The sequence below is a fragment of the Gymnoscopelus microlampas genome (genome assembly GCF_963454915.1).
Source record: "Gymnoscopelus microlampas genome assembly, chromosome: 11".
In the NCBI taxonomy this organism is placed as follows: domain Eukaryota; kingdom Metazoa; phylum Chordata; class Actinopteri; order Myctophiformes; family Myctophidae; genus Gymnoscopelus; species Gymnoscopelus microlampas.
This window is the reverse complement of record NC_139948.1, coordinates 9,610,252-9,625,109: the sequence shown is the minus strand read 5'-3', so window position 1 is coordinate 9,625,109 and position 14,858 is coordinate 9,610,252. Positions and strand designations below refer to the sequence as shown.

The 14,858-nt window shown below is 39.1% G+C and overlaps 1 protein-coding gene and 1 long non-coding RNA gene across 3 annotated transcripts; both read left to right on the top strand.

Annotated features, from left to right (window-relative positions):
• The first annotated feature begins 6,433 nt into the window (after positions 1-6,433).
• On the top strand, positions 6,434-11,326 carry LOC311055404 (CD209 antigen-like protein C). 2 transcript variants are annotated; one of them, XM_084071593.1, is made up of 6 exons: positions 6,434-6,595; positions 6,721-6,807; positions 6,994-7,095; positions 8,131-8,267; positions 8,363-8,475; positions 9,323-11,326. In XM_084071593.1, exons 1-6 carry the CDS (start codon positions 6,475-6,477, stop codon positions 9,465-9,467), a joined length of 705 nt encoding a protein of 234 aa, XP_083927719.1. In that variant the 5' UTR covers positions 6,434-6,474; the 3' UTR covers positions 9,468-11,326. The 2 variants fall into 2 exon arrangements, with proteins under 2 accessions (XP_083927719.1, XP_083927720.1); XM_084071594.1 differs by lacking the exon at positions 6,721-6,807.
• Positions 11,327-13,687: 2,361 nt separating this feature from the next.
• LOC311055910 lies at positions 13,688-14,523 on the top strand. Its single transcript, XR_014601833.1, has 2 exons — positions 13,688-13,804; positions 14,112-14,523. It is a non-coding gene; the product is annotated as an uncharacterized lncRNA (long non-coding RNA).
• The last annotated feature ends 335 nt before the right edge of the window (positions 14,524-14,858 follow it).

Below are 14,858 nucleotides of genomic sequence, written 5' to 3'. Positions count from 1 at the left end.
AATAAATTATGTTGCGACGTGGAAACTGTGAAGTGAGCAATGATAGGTGCCCTACGCCACCCGTAAATTGTGAAAGTCGGCCGTGGCTAGTGTGTTCGTGACATGTGCTATGGCGCCGTTGTGTTTACTCGATTACAGAGCTGTGGCTATAGCGTCAGCGGCGCGCGGAAGTAACTTGTCGTTTATATAATTAGATGTATTGTAGTTATACTACAATACATACAGCTGGGAAGAGTGTCTTGGAGGACAGCTGAATGTCCAGGACCACTCTCAGGTTTTTGGCAATTTTGAGGCCCACATTTCACTTTTAGTTTTATTCAAAAAACTTTATTCAAACTGTAAAGCTATTAATTAAGTATTTTTACTCAAAAGTGTGTGTGTGTGTGTGTGTGTGTGTGTGTGTGTGTGTGTGTGTGTGTGTGTGTGTGTGTGTGTGTGTGTGTGTGTGTGTGTGTGTGTGTGTGTGTGTGTGTGTGTGTGTGCGTGCGTGCGTGCGTGCGTGCGTGCGTGCGTGTGTGTGTGCGCACACTCCTGTTTGTGTATAATTTGTGTAACTGGTTGCATCTTTGTGTTGCACTCAGCCGCAGCTGTTGAGGCCGTGCTCAAACGGATAGACGGACGGACAGATCCACACACAAAATCAGTCCTTGGAGTAGCTAGCACCACTCAAAAATGGTGAAGTTATGAAGAAGAGTATCAAGGTTGAATGACAAGGAAACAAATTAGCAAGAAATAAAATATAAATTCCCCTCTGTCTCTATCTATCAACTGAATATCAAGTTGAATATCCAGTTTGTCAAGAGGGAGAACTGTGTAAACCATGATTGACAGTAGAATGTCCATGTTGCATGTGTGAAGCTTGAAAAAGAATCCAATAATCCATGTTATGCACTGTGAAACAGTGTACGAGGAAGAAAAACAAACTATGATGGTGGAGGTTGCGTGACAAGGGGTGGTGCATTGGTTAGGGACACGGTAACACCCCATCCCACCAGTCTTTTGAGCAGGAGCACGCACACGGACATGCATCGATTAAAAACAACCCTTAAGTTCACCTCAACAAAGGCTGGTGTCACACCAGGCGAATGAACATAGGAATGAGCCTAGATGCATATCAATTGTCCATTGTAGTGTAGGTGTTAAGCGACATGCGTGTGACGTCTTTAAAATAGCGTCCCGCCAGAGATAGATTCACCAAATCAACACTGGTGACAAGGAAATAAATACATTTGCCAAAAGTTTCCCCTCTCTCTCTCTCTCTCTCTGTATGTTGTTCCATCTGTGAACGTCAAGGTAAATGCTACGAACAAACACAGTTATATCCCCAAAATAAGAGAAGTATGCGTGTTTGTCTATCAGCCCCACACTTGTGAGTCTGTTTAAAGGTAGTTATTTATTGTTAATCACAGTATAGAGACGTATAACTTCCCATTATGTGAGTAAAACATGTAACGGATGAGCTGGGCTATAGGTGCAAACTATTTGTTTAATTTTGGTGACTCATAAAGTGTCGGGGTGACATTCTCATTAATATACTGCAGGAGATTTGTGGTATCTCTCTGCCTGGCAACACCAGGTTGCCAGGTTCGGAGAGAAACAAGCAACGAGCGTTAGCTCGTTCTGTTATTTGCGGTTAGCTTGTCGGGACTTTCAACGCCTGTAAGGGTATCATGGGACTCCACAGTGAGTGCTAGGAGAAAAAAAACAGACTTTGCATTTGTTAAAATAGGCGAATTTGGGCTATGCTCGCGCCTCCTATTATGCCAACGGTGGGGGTCGACAGGGGGATCTGTGGAGTAACTCAATGGGCATTTCTACGTTGGTGAGTGATTTGCCACACATCGAAGATAACACTTAAAATGCCCGGATGTCTCCTTTAAGTTGCTTGATTCAGTATTTAGATATTTGATATTCATTTCATCAGACACGCCCCCTTCCTATACAAACCAAGCCCCCAGAACCCAGTGCTTGCATTGAAGCGAAATGGACATGCTGGCCATTCGTAGGTACTGCAGCTTAAACGGACGGGGCCACTGCAAATGTACGAGCGAAAACGGTTTCGACCAATGGGCTTGACTCACGAGCTTGCGCACAAGCTTGCGCACGGGGCCGCGCACCTCTGTGACGTAAAACGCGTCACTTCTGTGACGCAGAACGTATCACAGTGGCCCCAAATAGGCTACGCCCATCACACTTTACAACCCGGAAGAAGGGGTGAATTCGCTTCATGCGCTGGGTGAGCAACTCAATGAAAGTGGATGGGAGGCGATATCCGGTGCCCTCTCTATTATTTTTAACTCTATGATACAAACCCATTCTAACTTCAAACTCCATTCTAACCATGTTAGATTTATTAAAAACACCCGTCCTTGGTTCTGGTGACTCATCCTGCCCTCCTAATACGTGAGGGGCTGTGTTTTTTCAATTACTTTTTTTATTTTATTTGATTGTATTTAGATTTTTTTATTTTCCAATTTATTTATTTTAAATAAATTAAAAAAAGTAATTGAAAAAACAAGGTCTTCTCATGTATTAGAAGGACAACATCAGTCACCAGAAAAAAGGACGGGTGTTTCCGATGAATCTAACTAAAACATTTAGCTTGAAGTTACAATGGGTTGGGTCTGATGAAATGAATATCAAATATCTAATTACTGAATGAAGCAACTTAAAAACTGTTCGGGGTGCTCCCAAAAGCCTGAGTACACAATAAAATGACCCAAAATGAGTTTGAAAGTAAAATATCTCTTCCTGTCCTCAAGTACCGTATGGCCCTTTTGCTCCTGCAATGTAAGATGGAAGCACTGTCTGTACTGATAAGACCCAATTATTGAAATCCCAAACATGGAATATACTTGGACCATGCCACATTTAATGCCTGTCTCAGGATTGCCACCTGCCAGTATACAGTGGATAACTTCCCAGGCTCCAGGTTTTCGAAAATATAGTTAACTACCACTTTAACCCTGACATCCCAATTTTGGGCATGTCATTATAGGCTAAGGAAACTTGCTGATCTACAAACTCACAACATGCTGTGATGTGTGCTTATAGATCGGCTTTCCCCCCCAAATAATTATTTTTTTATTTATTTGATAAGTGACTTGTTTTAAAATGTGCACTGTGGAATAGAGTATAGACACTATGGCACATCAGGAGTCCATTATTATATATTTAGGCTAGGCCCATGTGATTCTGGTAATATTAGTGATTACTTGTTTTGCATGTAAAATATTGACGTAAATGTCCATCACAGGCTTGCATGGTGATGACCCCTAATCTGAACAGATGACATGCCTTCTGTTTTTGCTCTTTTCGTGCACCATTTGTTCACTGTGGTCCCTCGCATGCCGTTGACTTCGGTTATAATATATCAAAGTCAACGGCATGTGAGGGAGTGTATGTGGTGTGGTCAGACAATGATATTATCATTGTCTGACCACGTTGCATCAGCCAAGCTTGTGGTCTTCCAGATCTGCATGTTGATGAAGGAACGACACACAGCTCAGCGAATTGAGTGCACAGACAGGGAGGAGAAGCAGAGCTGATTTTCAGTTGCCTAGGTGGGCCCCAACTAGGCAAGTCTATGTGGCACTGAGGTGGGTCCTAACTGTGTTTGCCCATGTGGGCTTTAAGTGGGTTCTACCTGGGCCCTAGGTGGGCCCCAATTTGGCAATTTATGTGGGGCTGACGTGGGTCCCATATTGTTTCAAGGTGGGCTGAACTATATGGGCCCCACTTGGGCTTGCCCGTGTGGGCTATACGTGGGTTCTACCTGGGCCTTGGGTGGGCCCCACCTAGGCCATTCTATGTGGGGCCGAGGTGGGTCCCAACTGGGTTGCCCATGTGGCCTTTAGCTGGGTTCTACCTGGGCCCTAGGTGGGCCCCAACTAGGCAAGTCTATGTGGGACCGAGGTGGGTCCCAACTGGGATGCCCATGTGGGCTTTAGGTGGCTTCTACCTGGGCCCGATGTGGAACCCAACTAGGCAATTCTATGTGGGACCGAACCTTCTTCGACAGACAGGGGGACAGACACACTCACAGAGAATGAGGGGAGCACAGGACACTCAGCATTGCCATGTCCTATGATTATAAGCGAATTTGCCTTACTTTTCACCACAGTGTTGCCATGTCCCAGAATTATAAGAGACTTCGCCCTACTTTCACACAATACTCTCGCTCACACTGTGAGGTGGCTGTAAGGTGGATCAGTGATGTGTACGACGCGTCACGCTAGTCTTACAATTGCCCCCGATGGGGCAACCATGATAAAATCCCATATTCTAGCTAGAAACACCTATACTAGCATATAGGCTGCTGACGTTAATTTGTGACCAATAACGTAGAGCTGCAATTCATCTAAGTTTAAATTAGCTGACATCTTATCTTTAGACAGCAGAAGGAAAATACCGTACACTGAAAAATGTACGTTTACACCTCAAAATCAGTTTTTTTTTGTTGAAAACTTCTGCTGAGATGAAATGATCATTCTATCCTTTCATAGGCAGAGAGAGGACCCTACTGAGCATGTGCACAAGAAGTCTCACCCCTCTAGCTTATTTCTAATTAATTATTGAGTGTGTTACTTTTGTGCCTGTTACTTTTGTCCCCGGTCTCCCCTAATGATCATGTTACTTTACAAGTCACCAAAGTTACACATTTGTAATGTTTTTTTTACATCATAATGAAGAAAATATATTTCTTATTTCTTTAAAAAAAAAAAAGTGCCATAGACATGTCTTGTCCAGAGATCATCAACATGTCCGTACATGGACAAACGTGTCCGTGGCACATTTTTCAAAATATAACCTATATTTTTTCTCCATTATATTGTAAAAACATATAAAAAATGTGTTATTTTGGTGACTCGTAAAGTAACATGCTCATAAATATGTGCAGGAGATTTGTAGTGTTGCACATGGTACCTGTACACACAATTGCTTCAGGTGAAGACAACAAGATAGCCAGAATAAATTATTGCTATTAGCTGCCTCAATTCTGTGAAAATAACTAAATGTGCTTTCAATCCTTTGTTGGAGGAAATTATGCAGGAAAAGAGTAAAAACAGAAGGCATGTTCAGAAGGAGCTTTGCTACCAAGGCAAAGGACAAGAACTGGAAGTAAAGCTGGTTGTCGTTAGTTGTCCACTAATGACAACAACAACTGTAATAACTCTCAACAATCATAATCCATGGAAACCATCCATCCACAGCCTGGGTCCTTCTCCAACCTAAAAGTTAGTTCACTTCTGGTCAAAGTTAGGTGCCTTCGCATTAAATGCTCGCCTCTGAAATGAACTTAATTTCTTGCCCTACAATTCATGTATTGTGTCTGTTCAAAAATAATAATAGATGAAATACTAATACATTGATTAGTCATTACACTATCTGTGCTTTCATAGTTTCTGATTAAAACAGGCCTCTGGCCTTGTGTATTTAGAATTAGTGTTTTCTCTTAACGATGGCACATATTTGTCACTCAGTAAAAGTTGTTTAAGCACAGATTGATTTATATTATGCTTACTTTGATGAGTGATGTACATGTACGTGTACTGGGTCATGCAGATAAAGGTCATAAATCTGACAGTTAGGTGCCTTCGCATTAAACTATGTGACAGTGCGTTCAATTAAAATCCTGGCATGCCCTTAATCACTCATCATGTAGGCCTACATATTTTTTTTGTTCCGGTGTTCCATTGGCATTTTATCCTTGACGTTTCTGTTCTGTACATTTAACATGTAATTATTACGTCTAAATCAAATCAAGTGTTGTATGCCTTGGACTGTATCATCAACAGCAGAATACCTGATCACCTGGTAGAATTTGATTTGAACGCCTTCTGTTCTCAAGTAACACTGTCCTTTGAAAAGCCAACAATCTCTGTAACAGCCATATGATGTATAATACGCACCCACTCACCTTTGCAGCTAGTGGCTCTTTTGCAATGGAAGCACTGTCTGTACTGATTATCATTATCCACATTAATTAGGATTTGTTTTTGGTGGTCAAGTGGCTCAGTAGTTAATGCAGACATACTATTGTTTTAAAATGTGCAGCGCATTGAGACCCTATGACACATTAGGAGTCCATTAGTATACATGTAGGGCTAGGCCAATGTGTTTTTGGTCAAATTATTATCTCTATACTCAAATAAGAAGGGGGGGGGCAAGCTTTGTAAAACTTTACAGTGCCCAAAACTTAACTCATGACTCATTTCACACAGGTACACATTTACGCATGCACGCAAACTATATCCAAATATCTCATTATAAACTTATCTGAGGTTACGATATTCCAACAATGTGAACAATGTGACTTTATTTTTGGATTGGGTTACATCTGGGACGACACCTTGAAAAGGGGTGGTTCACTTTTGAGTTGTACATGTATATAAGACAGCTGTGTTGTCGTGTCAATAGTCAGTGAGTTCCACATCACGGTTTGTGCTGTATCAATAGTCACTGGGTTTCAGGATGAGGGCTTGCATTGCTTTGCTGTTTTTCCTCTTCTGTCTGTGTGAGGCTGAGACTGACATTCACTTCGAGTTGAGCATCGACCATCATGAGAACCAAGGAACGGCAAACAAAAACACAGGTAGGCTGAGGATGATTGAAAATTGAGATTTCTATGTTAATGCACCTTTATGTCTAACCTCATGTAGATACTGTACCGGATGGATATGCTATGTATATGTAAATATGTTGTTTCCCCTTGCTCAGTCTCAATCAGTGTGGCTGAGGCTGACATTCACATCGAGTTGAGCATCGACCATCATGAGAACCAAGGAACGGCAAACAAAAACACAGGTAGGCTGAGGATGACTGAGAATTGAGATTGCTATGTTAAAGCACTTTATGTCTAACCTCATGTAGATACTAAGGGGGGGGGGGGGGGGTGTGCACCCACTTTCATCCCCTTTTCACCCACTTTTTTGACACTTGTAAACTGTGAAGTGACAATTAATATAGCTGTATTTTTTGTTCATTTTTCAGAATGCAAGAATGCAACTAAGGAGGTGGGCGCAAGTAAGGAGGTGGGAGGAAGTGAGGAGGTGGGAGGAACTGTGAAGCCGGGAGGAAGTGTGGCATGTTCAGGTAAGAGAGAGACTGGGTCAAAACCCAGTATATGATTGGATATTATATGCAGGCATAGTGAGATGTCAGTATGTCACATGATGTACAAGTACACCCCCTGGACATGACGCTATTACGTCACAGGTACTTTCTCCTATTGTTCTAGTCTTTGGTATGACTGAACCCCATGAACCTCTCAGTCTCAGGGTGGACAGTCTAACCACAAGACCACTGAGCTAGTATTTATGTGTTACCCTATAGAATATATGATTTTTGTAGTAATACATTTATCAGCAGCAACATAAGAGCATTGGTATACAGTATGTGTTTTTAAATAGTGGATCTTCAATTTAGGGAATATTGTTCCTATGCAGATCAATGACTTATTTACTGTTGTATCTGACTATGACTGCAGTGAACGCTAGGGCTGAAAAAATAATAATGTAGACAAATTTGCTCCTCAGGCCAAGTAATACAACTCAATCTAGCCACTAGATTCTTGCGAATGAAGGTTGAAGTACAAAAAATCAGGCAGATACGTCTTGATGATATGACTATCCAAATTGTGTGAGTTTTGGACAAAATCTGTAAGATTAATAGCAAAAAATGTAATAAGCAAAAATTGGCCTCCTGGTGGCGCTATAACAGGACAATGTTAAAAGGTTGGCCTTTTTTCCTAGTGGGAATTTGTGTGCAAAGTTTCACGGCAACCGGGCGCGTTCATGATTGAGACATTTTGTTCAAATTAGCCACTCTTGCAAAACTTTGGATGCCAATCTTAGCCAATCAGGATGAAATATAAGAAATTGGACAGATTCGTCTTGATCAATTTCAATTTCTTGATGACTATAGAGATAATGATCACCGATTTGTGTGATGTTTGGACAAAAGCAGCAAAAATGCTGAATGAATTAACTGACACAATATACATAATGATATTGTGCCTAATGTGTCTAAATATGACCTGTGGTATTTCTATAAACCGTCATGTGGGCATTATGAAACTGATGATTTCTGAAGAAGTGGATCGAGGTAACTTTATTCTGTTTTTGTTAGACGGATCAGATGGATTTACATTGGATGGTGGTGTGTGTTATTACATCTCTACTGAGAAGAGAACCTGGAATGAGAGCAGAGAATTCTGTAGAGGCAAACAATCAGACCTGATCATCATAAACAGTAACGAAAAACAGGTATATTATAGTGTGTGTGTGCATGCGTGCGTGTTGTAACCTGTTATTATTACTGTACAGCTTGTACTTCAGTAACCCACTGCTTTTCTGTACAGGACCTTCTTACAAGACGTACTGACGTGAAATCGTATGTGTGGATTGGTTTGAGTCACAATGACGTACAAGGAATCTGGAAGTGGGTGGATGGAACAGTGCTGACCACACCAACGTAAGACTTTACCTTCATTCTTCCTTCATTCAAATTTATACTCATGTATATTAATTTGTGTCAATGAAAATGTCAATCAATCAATCATTCAATCATAACAATCTTTACTACTTTTTAAATGGTTTTAAATGTTGTAATAAAATACAGACCTACCACACTGTCACTAAGACAATTATTACTGTTGTCTATTTTACTATCCACTAGTAATTTGTATCTAGAATAGGATCTAAGGTCATGATTAAACACTTAACCCTATTTTGTGATTGATTGCTTGAATGCCCCGGTGTGGGACAGTAAAACAATACGTTAAAAAAAGGGGGTTTGGGGCTGAAGAGGATACCACTCACACAGGGCTGCCTCTGGATGTCACTGAGGGAGTGTGTCTATGGGGGCAAGCTTGTAGGGATCAATGTATTTAATGTTTGAGCCAAATTTAGGGGGAACAAGGTCAGAGGAGCTCCCTCTGGTATTGTGACCATAGGCGTCTCCCACTCTAGAGTACTTGGACAGGTACATGGGCATTGTTCCCCTGAGTATCTTTAAGTCCAGACCCATTGAAAGTTGCTGTACTCTGTCGTCCACCCTGAGCCACCCCAGCCTTGCAATGTTAGGGGTTAGGTGAGTCCTGGGAGGGAGGCTGTGTAGCGCTCTTACCAGGTTCCACAAGGCTCTATATTTGGTCTGCTCAATTTTTTCCCTCTACACCAAATCTAAAAAATATATATATGACTTAAAAGATAGCCGCTCTACAAGCTCACAATTTGTTGCATTGTTCGGGTTTATGTTGATAAAGTAATCCGTTTTTGGTAAACGTATTGCAATTAATTAAATGTTCCTACCTCTACAGGTACTGGACAGCTGGTGAGCCTAACCACAATGACGAAGACTGTGCTGGGTTTTACAAAGCAGCGGCTGATGACAGTTATCCGAGAGGATGGTACGACTCTAGATGTTCTGACTCTCTCATTTGGATGTGTGAAAGAGTTGTGTAGTGAAATCATCACTGTCACAATGTATCATTTGTGTGGTGTGATACACCACAATGTGTTACACAGCACATCATTGATTCTGTGCTTTAAGAAGTTTAGCTGTATAGGCCTATTCATTTTATTTCATTATGCAAAGCATTATGCTTTTGTTGCAAGGGTCATCAATTTGTCCATACATAGACAACCGTGTCCGTGGCAAATCTTTGATAAAAAATAGAAACAACAAATTGTTTAATTATAAATCATTATAATGTTATATTGAAGCACTGAATAATGATAACAATTATTGATCCAATTATTGAAATCACAAACACAGAATAGACTTGGACCATGCTGCATTGTATGTGTACGGCCAGTATAGTGATTAGTGAATAGACTCAGTCTATAGGTTTTCTGTAGAATAACAGGAGGACATTTAATTATTTACACATTATCATGTGTAGCACATTGGCATAGGCACTACGGCACATTTGAAGTCCACTATTATACACTTAGAGCTAGCTCTATGTGCTTTTGGTAATATTATTGCTATACTTTTTGTAATCTCTTTGATTTAAAGGATCTACACCATGACTTTAAAAAAAAGGAAAAAAATCATCTTGTTTGCGTCCTTCAAACGTTTTTCAAAAGCTTTGAGCCTAAATAAAGCCTCAGATAATACTCATTCCAACCAACTTCTCTCTGACTTATAAAGCACTTTCACCTGGTTCTGTGTGGAAAAAGTTATTATTTTTTTATGTTGGAACTGAAAAACGGGAGGGATTATACAAAGTAGGTATCGCTTGTGACGTCACGGGCAGGGGCAAATCAGTTGGGTCAGACTCAGAGTCCTTGTCCTTCATTGGTGTTACTTAGCTTGTTTGGAATCCTTGTCTTCAACTGGTGTCACTTTGCTCTAGCTCCACCCCCTGTTCTTATTAGTTGATATTTGATAGTTCCTCTCTTTTGCCAGAGCCATTCAAGGAGAGGTCTTCTAATCTACTACATAGCCTTCTATTGGCGAAGTTTACGGAATGCACTGGAGTCTGTCGCTATATCCAGTGTACATGAATGTGACCGCCGCTGTTTCTGCCTCCTCATTGATGGAACTCTCTAATTATACAAGGCTCTGTCTTTTGGAAATGAAAGGGCGACCATAGCTGAGTGGGTAGAGGGCCCCCCCGGGAAACAGTAGATGGTTTGGTCCCGACCCTAGTCTAAATGACGAAGTGTCCCTGAGCAAGACACTTAACCCCTACTGTTCTCTGACGGCGGTGCCCCTGTAACTGCCCACGCTTACGGATGTTTAGGATGAGTTCAATGCAAATACCAGTCCAAATGTCACTGTATTACACTGTATTATTATGTACAGTGACACATACTGTAAAGGAGTGTGGACGTGGACCTAATTATTATGATGAAACATGGGTCAAACATTGTGCTCATTAAATATTTCATGAAGTAACTTTGCGGTTTTCTAAAAACCTGACATTGTCATTTATGCAAAAAACATTTCTATATAGTTATTTTCAAAGGCTTATGGATTCATTGATTTTGGAGAAATAGATACAAGAATCTGACAAAAAGAAGGGGGTTAAAGATGTGTTGCAATTAAAGGTATTGTCCAGCAGAGGGTAGTGGTACCCTATGATTGAGTCGGTTGGGTGTAGCAAGGAGAACCTTGGAAGTGTGGTTGCTTAAAATGTGAATTGGCTAATTTACCATTTCATTTAGCCAGTCTTTATTAATAATTAATACAATTACACAGTTAAAGTTAAAAATAAAAGAAGTGTCAGTTTGTATGCCAACATTTATCAGAGAAAAGAATAATACCTGAGCACTTCAGGAGAGACTACCCAAATAAAATATACTGGAGTGCTTGACTGGCCTGCACGTGTTTTATTGTTTTGCAGGGGTGACTTGTCAGTTATATGATACTGATTGTTTATTAAGAATAAAGAGAAGAAGAAGAAAGTGATAAAATAAGAGCATATAAGTATACAATAATTAATTGTAAAAGATAAATATATGTTTTACCATTTTGTTATTATATTATTATTATTATATTTGAATATAACTTCAAAATCGAAACACATTTTTACAAATGAATAATAAAATCCTTTACTTTATGTAACATTCAGTTCTAATGAATAAGACTGCTTTGATATATTTTTTATATATATGATATGACTTTTATCAGTCATTGGTGATTGTGACATGACTGGTCCCAGTGAGCTGTTCCATCACTTCCTCTTTTATTGAGGGAGGTTTTTGTACGACTCTGCATCACTGTGTGAACGTCCTGACACTGTTGATATAGTCGTAACTCATACAGTAGTAAACACTTGTATCTTCAGCATGGACTCCACTGATGGTCAGGGTGTAGTCAGTCCTAGATCCACTACCACTAAACCTGGATGGAATTCCTGACTGACGGCTATTTGTGCTATAAATGAGGAGTTTAGGAGCTTCTCCAGGCTTCTCTTGGTACCAGGACAAATAATCTGAGCTCCTACTCACTCTGCATGCTAGACTCACTGAGTCTCCTACATTAACAGTTTTCACTGAAGGAGTCTGAGTCACACTGACCTGGCCCCACGTTTCTGCAAACAAACAAACAAATATTATACATAATTAGATCATCTGGAAATGTCTTCTCATCTTCTAGTTAAAATTATGTATTATGTTATCCTTATTAAATAGAAGGAAAAAAAGATTAACAATTGAATCTGCTTTAAGTAGTTATACTTCAAATGTTGTGTTGTTAGATAAGGCCATTTGTAAGTGACTACTATTACTTTATATTCCAGTTGAATATGAGTTTTAAGGATGTTATCCATATGAAAAAAAAAAAAACTTATTATGATAGTTTTGTTCTATAACTTGTTATTTTTTTCCTATAATTGAGCTTCACTTCACAGTCCTGAATCCAAATTCTGATGAAATCTGATGAGAATATGTGAAGATCATTTTATTCTAGACCTGAGGGATTTTACAAATGCCTTCTAAGCCAGTAGTTCTTTCAATATTTTTCAAAAAAGTAAAAAAATAGCAGATGTACAAGCTTGCAGCGCGGCACGAAGTGACGCGCTGTGAGCTTGTATATCTGCTATTTTTGAATAGCCAACGCTGAAATCTAAAATGACACAGATGCTTTCCCGGTTTTTATGGGTTAACAATAGATTCATAGAATATGTTTATGATCACAAAACCTGCTATAGCTAAAAAACAAACAAACTTCAGTGTTACCTTGAATGCAGACAGCACATGTCAGGATGAAGAGGATGGTCAACATGTTTTTTGGAGTCATTGTCACGAGGAACAAGTTTAGGGTTCAACTTGCAGAACTATAAACTCTCCCTGAGCTCTGAAGTGTGTCCTTCAAACATAAAGCCTCCTCTCTATGCAAATCATCTTCCTGAAGGAACTCAACAGCTATTAATCCATTACTACTGGCTGCCTTTAATGGTCTTTGAGAAAACAATTTATGTAGTACAAAGTCAGGTGTTAAACAGCATTAAAGCTAGTTGTATTTGCCTGAAAAAATAATATAATATGTCGGCTAATTACATTCACATGGAAGTTATCTTGCACTTTGAAAGTAATAGAATCTCTTGTTGGGTTTTCTGATGTGCATTTACCATGAGCCAATGAACGCTGTATTGTGCTGTCTGTTTTAGTGTTCAAAATGAATTAAAACAAACTTTAATTATAAAAAAAATAAAGTAATAGACTCAATAAAATGCATGTATTTTAATTTGGGCTTACTGTCACTGAGAATACATTTGGAAAACTTGGACAATGACCAACATGTAATCCCATTATTTAAGGTTCATCTTTAAAAAAAACAGATTTCATTTTTGGAGTGAAAATATATGGCTTTATAAGATGGTTAGGTACATGGATTCATAGACACATACATAGAAATACCGTTACGGATAGACAGATGGAAAGAGACTGACAGGCACAGGTTGAAATGGTAATTGATGTTGTTGTAATAAGAAGTGTAATAAAACTAATAGTAATAATGATTATTATTATTATAATAATAATGATTATTATTATTCATTCAAAGACCTTTAGTAATGTTGGAATAGTTGAACATGTATACCACATAATACATTGTTTTCTAATAGACGATTAAAGACACACTGTAATAGAGGTATATAGCAGTTAAGTTTAAGATGATTTGCATAGAGAGGAGGCTTTATCTTTGAAGGACACACTTCAGTGCTCAGGCAGACTTTATAGTTCAGCAAGTTGAACCCTTCATGACTGAAGCTTGTTCCTTGTGACAATGACTCTGAAAGCTGTGTGTGTGACCGTCATCTTCATCTTGACATGTGCTGTCTGCATTCAAGGTAACCATTTAACACATTTATAAATCTCCTATAGCCTGATCTAATCTCTGTTTGGATATAGATAAAATATGTTTTTTTTTGTTTTTTTTACTAATTCTATTTATTGGTTCTAAATGATCATCGCATATACCATCATAAGTTAATACTGTTTAGATTTAATATAAGAACAGAACTTTTCAAATAAAACTACCTAAAGCTGATTCTATTTAATAAGGATAACGTAATTAAAATTTATGTTTAACTCGAAGATAAGAAGACATTTCCAGATGGTCTAATTATAATGTGCTTGTTTTTTTTTTTTTTGCAGAAACATGGGGCCAGATGAGAGTGACTCAGACTCCTTCTGTGAAACCTGTCAATGTAGGAGACTCAGTGAGTTTAGAATGCAGACTGAGTAAGAGCATATATTCATCAAATTATTTGTCCTGGTACCAACAAAAGCCTGGAGAAGCTCCTAAACTCCTCATTTATTACACAAAGAACCTTCGGTCAGGAATTCCATCCAGGTTTAGTGGTAGTGGATCTGGGACTGACTACACCCTGACCATCAGTGGAGTCCATGCTGAAGATACAAGTGTTTACTACTGTATGAGTCAAGACTATATGAACAGTGTGCACTCGTTCACACAGTGATACAGAGTCGTACAAAAACCTCTCTCAATAAAAGAGGAAGTTATTCGAACAACTCATTGGGACCTGTCATAATCACTATCATAAAAGTAATGATATATAGAACATACAGGTAAGAATTTAATTGTATAATGGATAATTTGTTTTGATGACATTTTCCTAAATCATACTTAGAGAATAGTTATCTGAGTTAATTAATCATACGTATATGTTTCATGTAAAATGTATTACTAATGACAGTAATTTCAACAAGTAGACTAGTATTTAGAGGGGGGACATATCAGCATGTATGAATATTGACATCACAAGCAACCTTTTTAAGAGCATGTGCAACTGGTCAAACAAGAATGATGAGGATGGTTTACTGGTTTTATTTTGAAGGAGAGATTTACAAAAGCTACTGCAAGGAGCCAGGATCCAGTAC

Coding starts and splice junctions, on each gene's coding strand:
- LOC311055404 (XM_084071593.1), top strand. CDS start 6,475: ATGAGGGCTTGCATTGCTTTGCTGTTTTTCCTCTTCTGTCTGTGTGAG. Junction 6,808..6,993: donor AACGGCAAACAAAAACACAG/GTAGGCTGAGGA, acceptor TTCATTTTTCAG/AATGCAAGAATGCAACTAAG. Junction 8,268..8,362: donor TAAACAGTAACGAAAAACAG/GTATATTATAGT, acceptor TTTTCTGTACAG/GACCTTCTTACAAGACGTAC.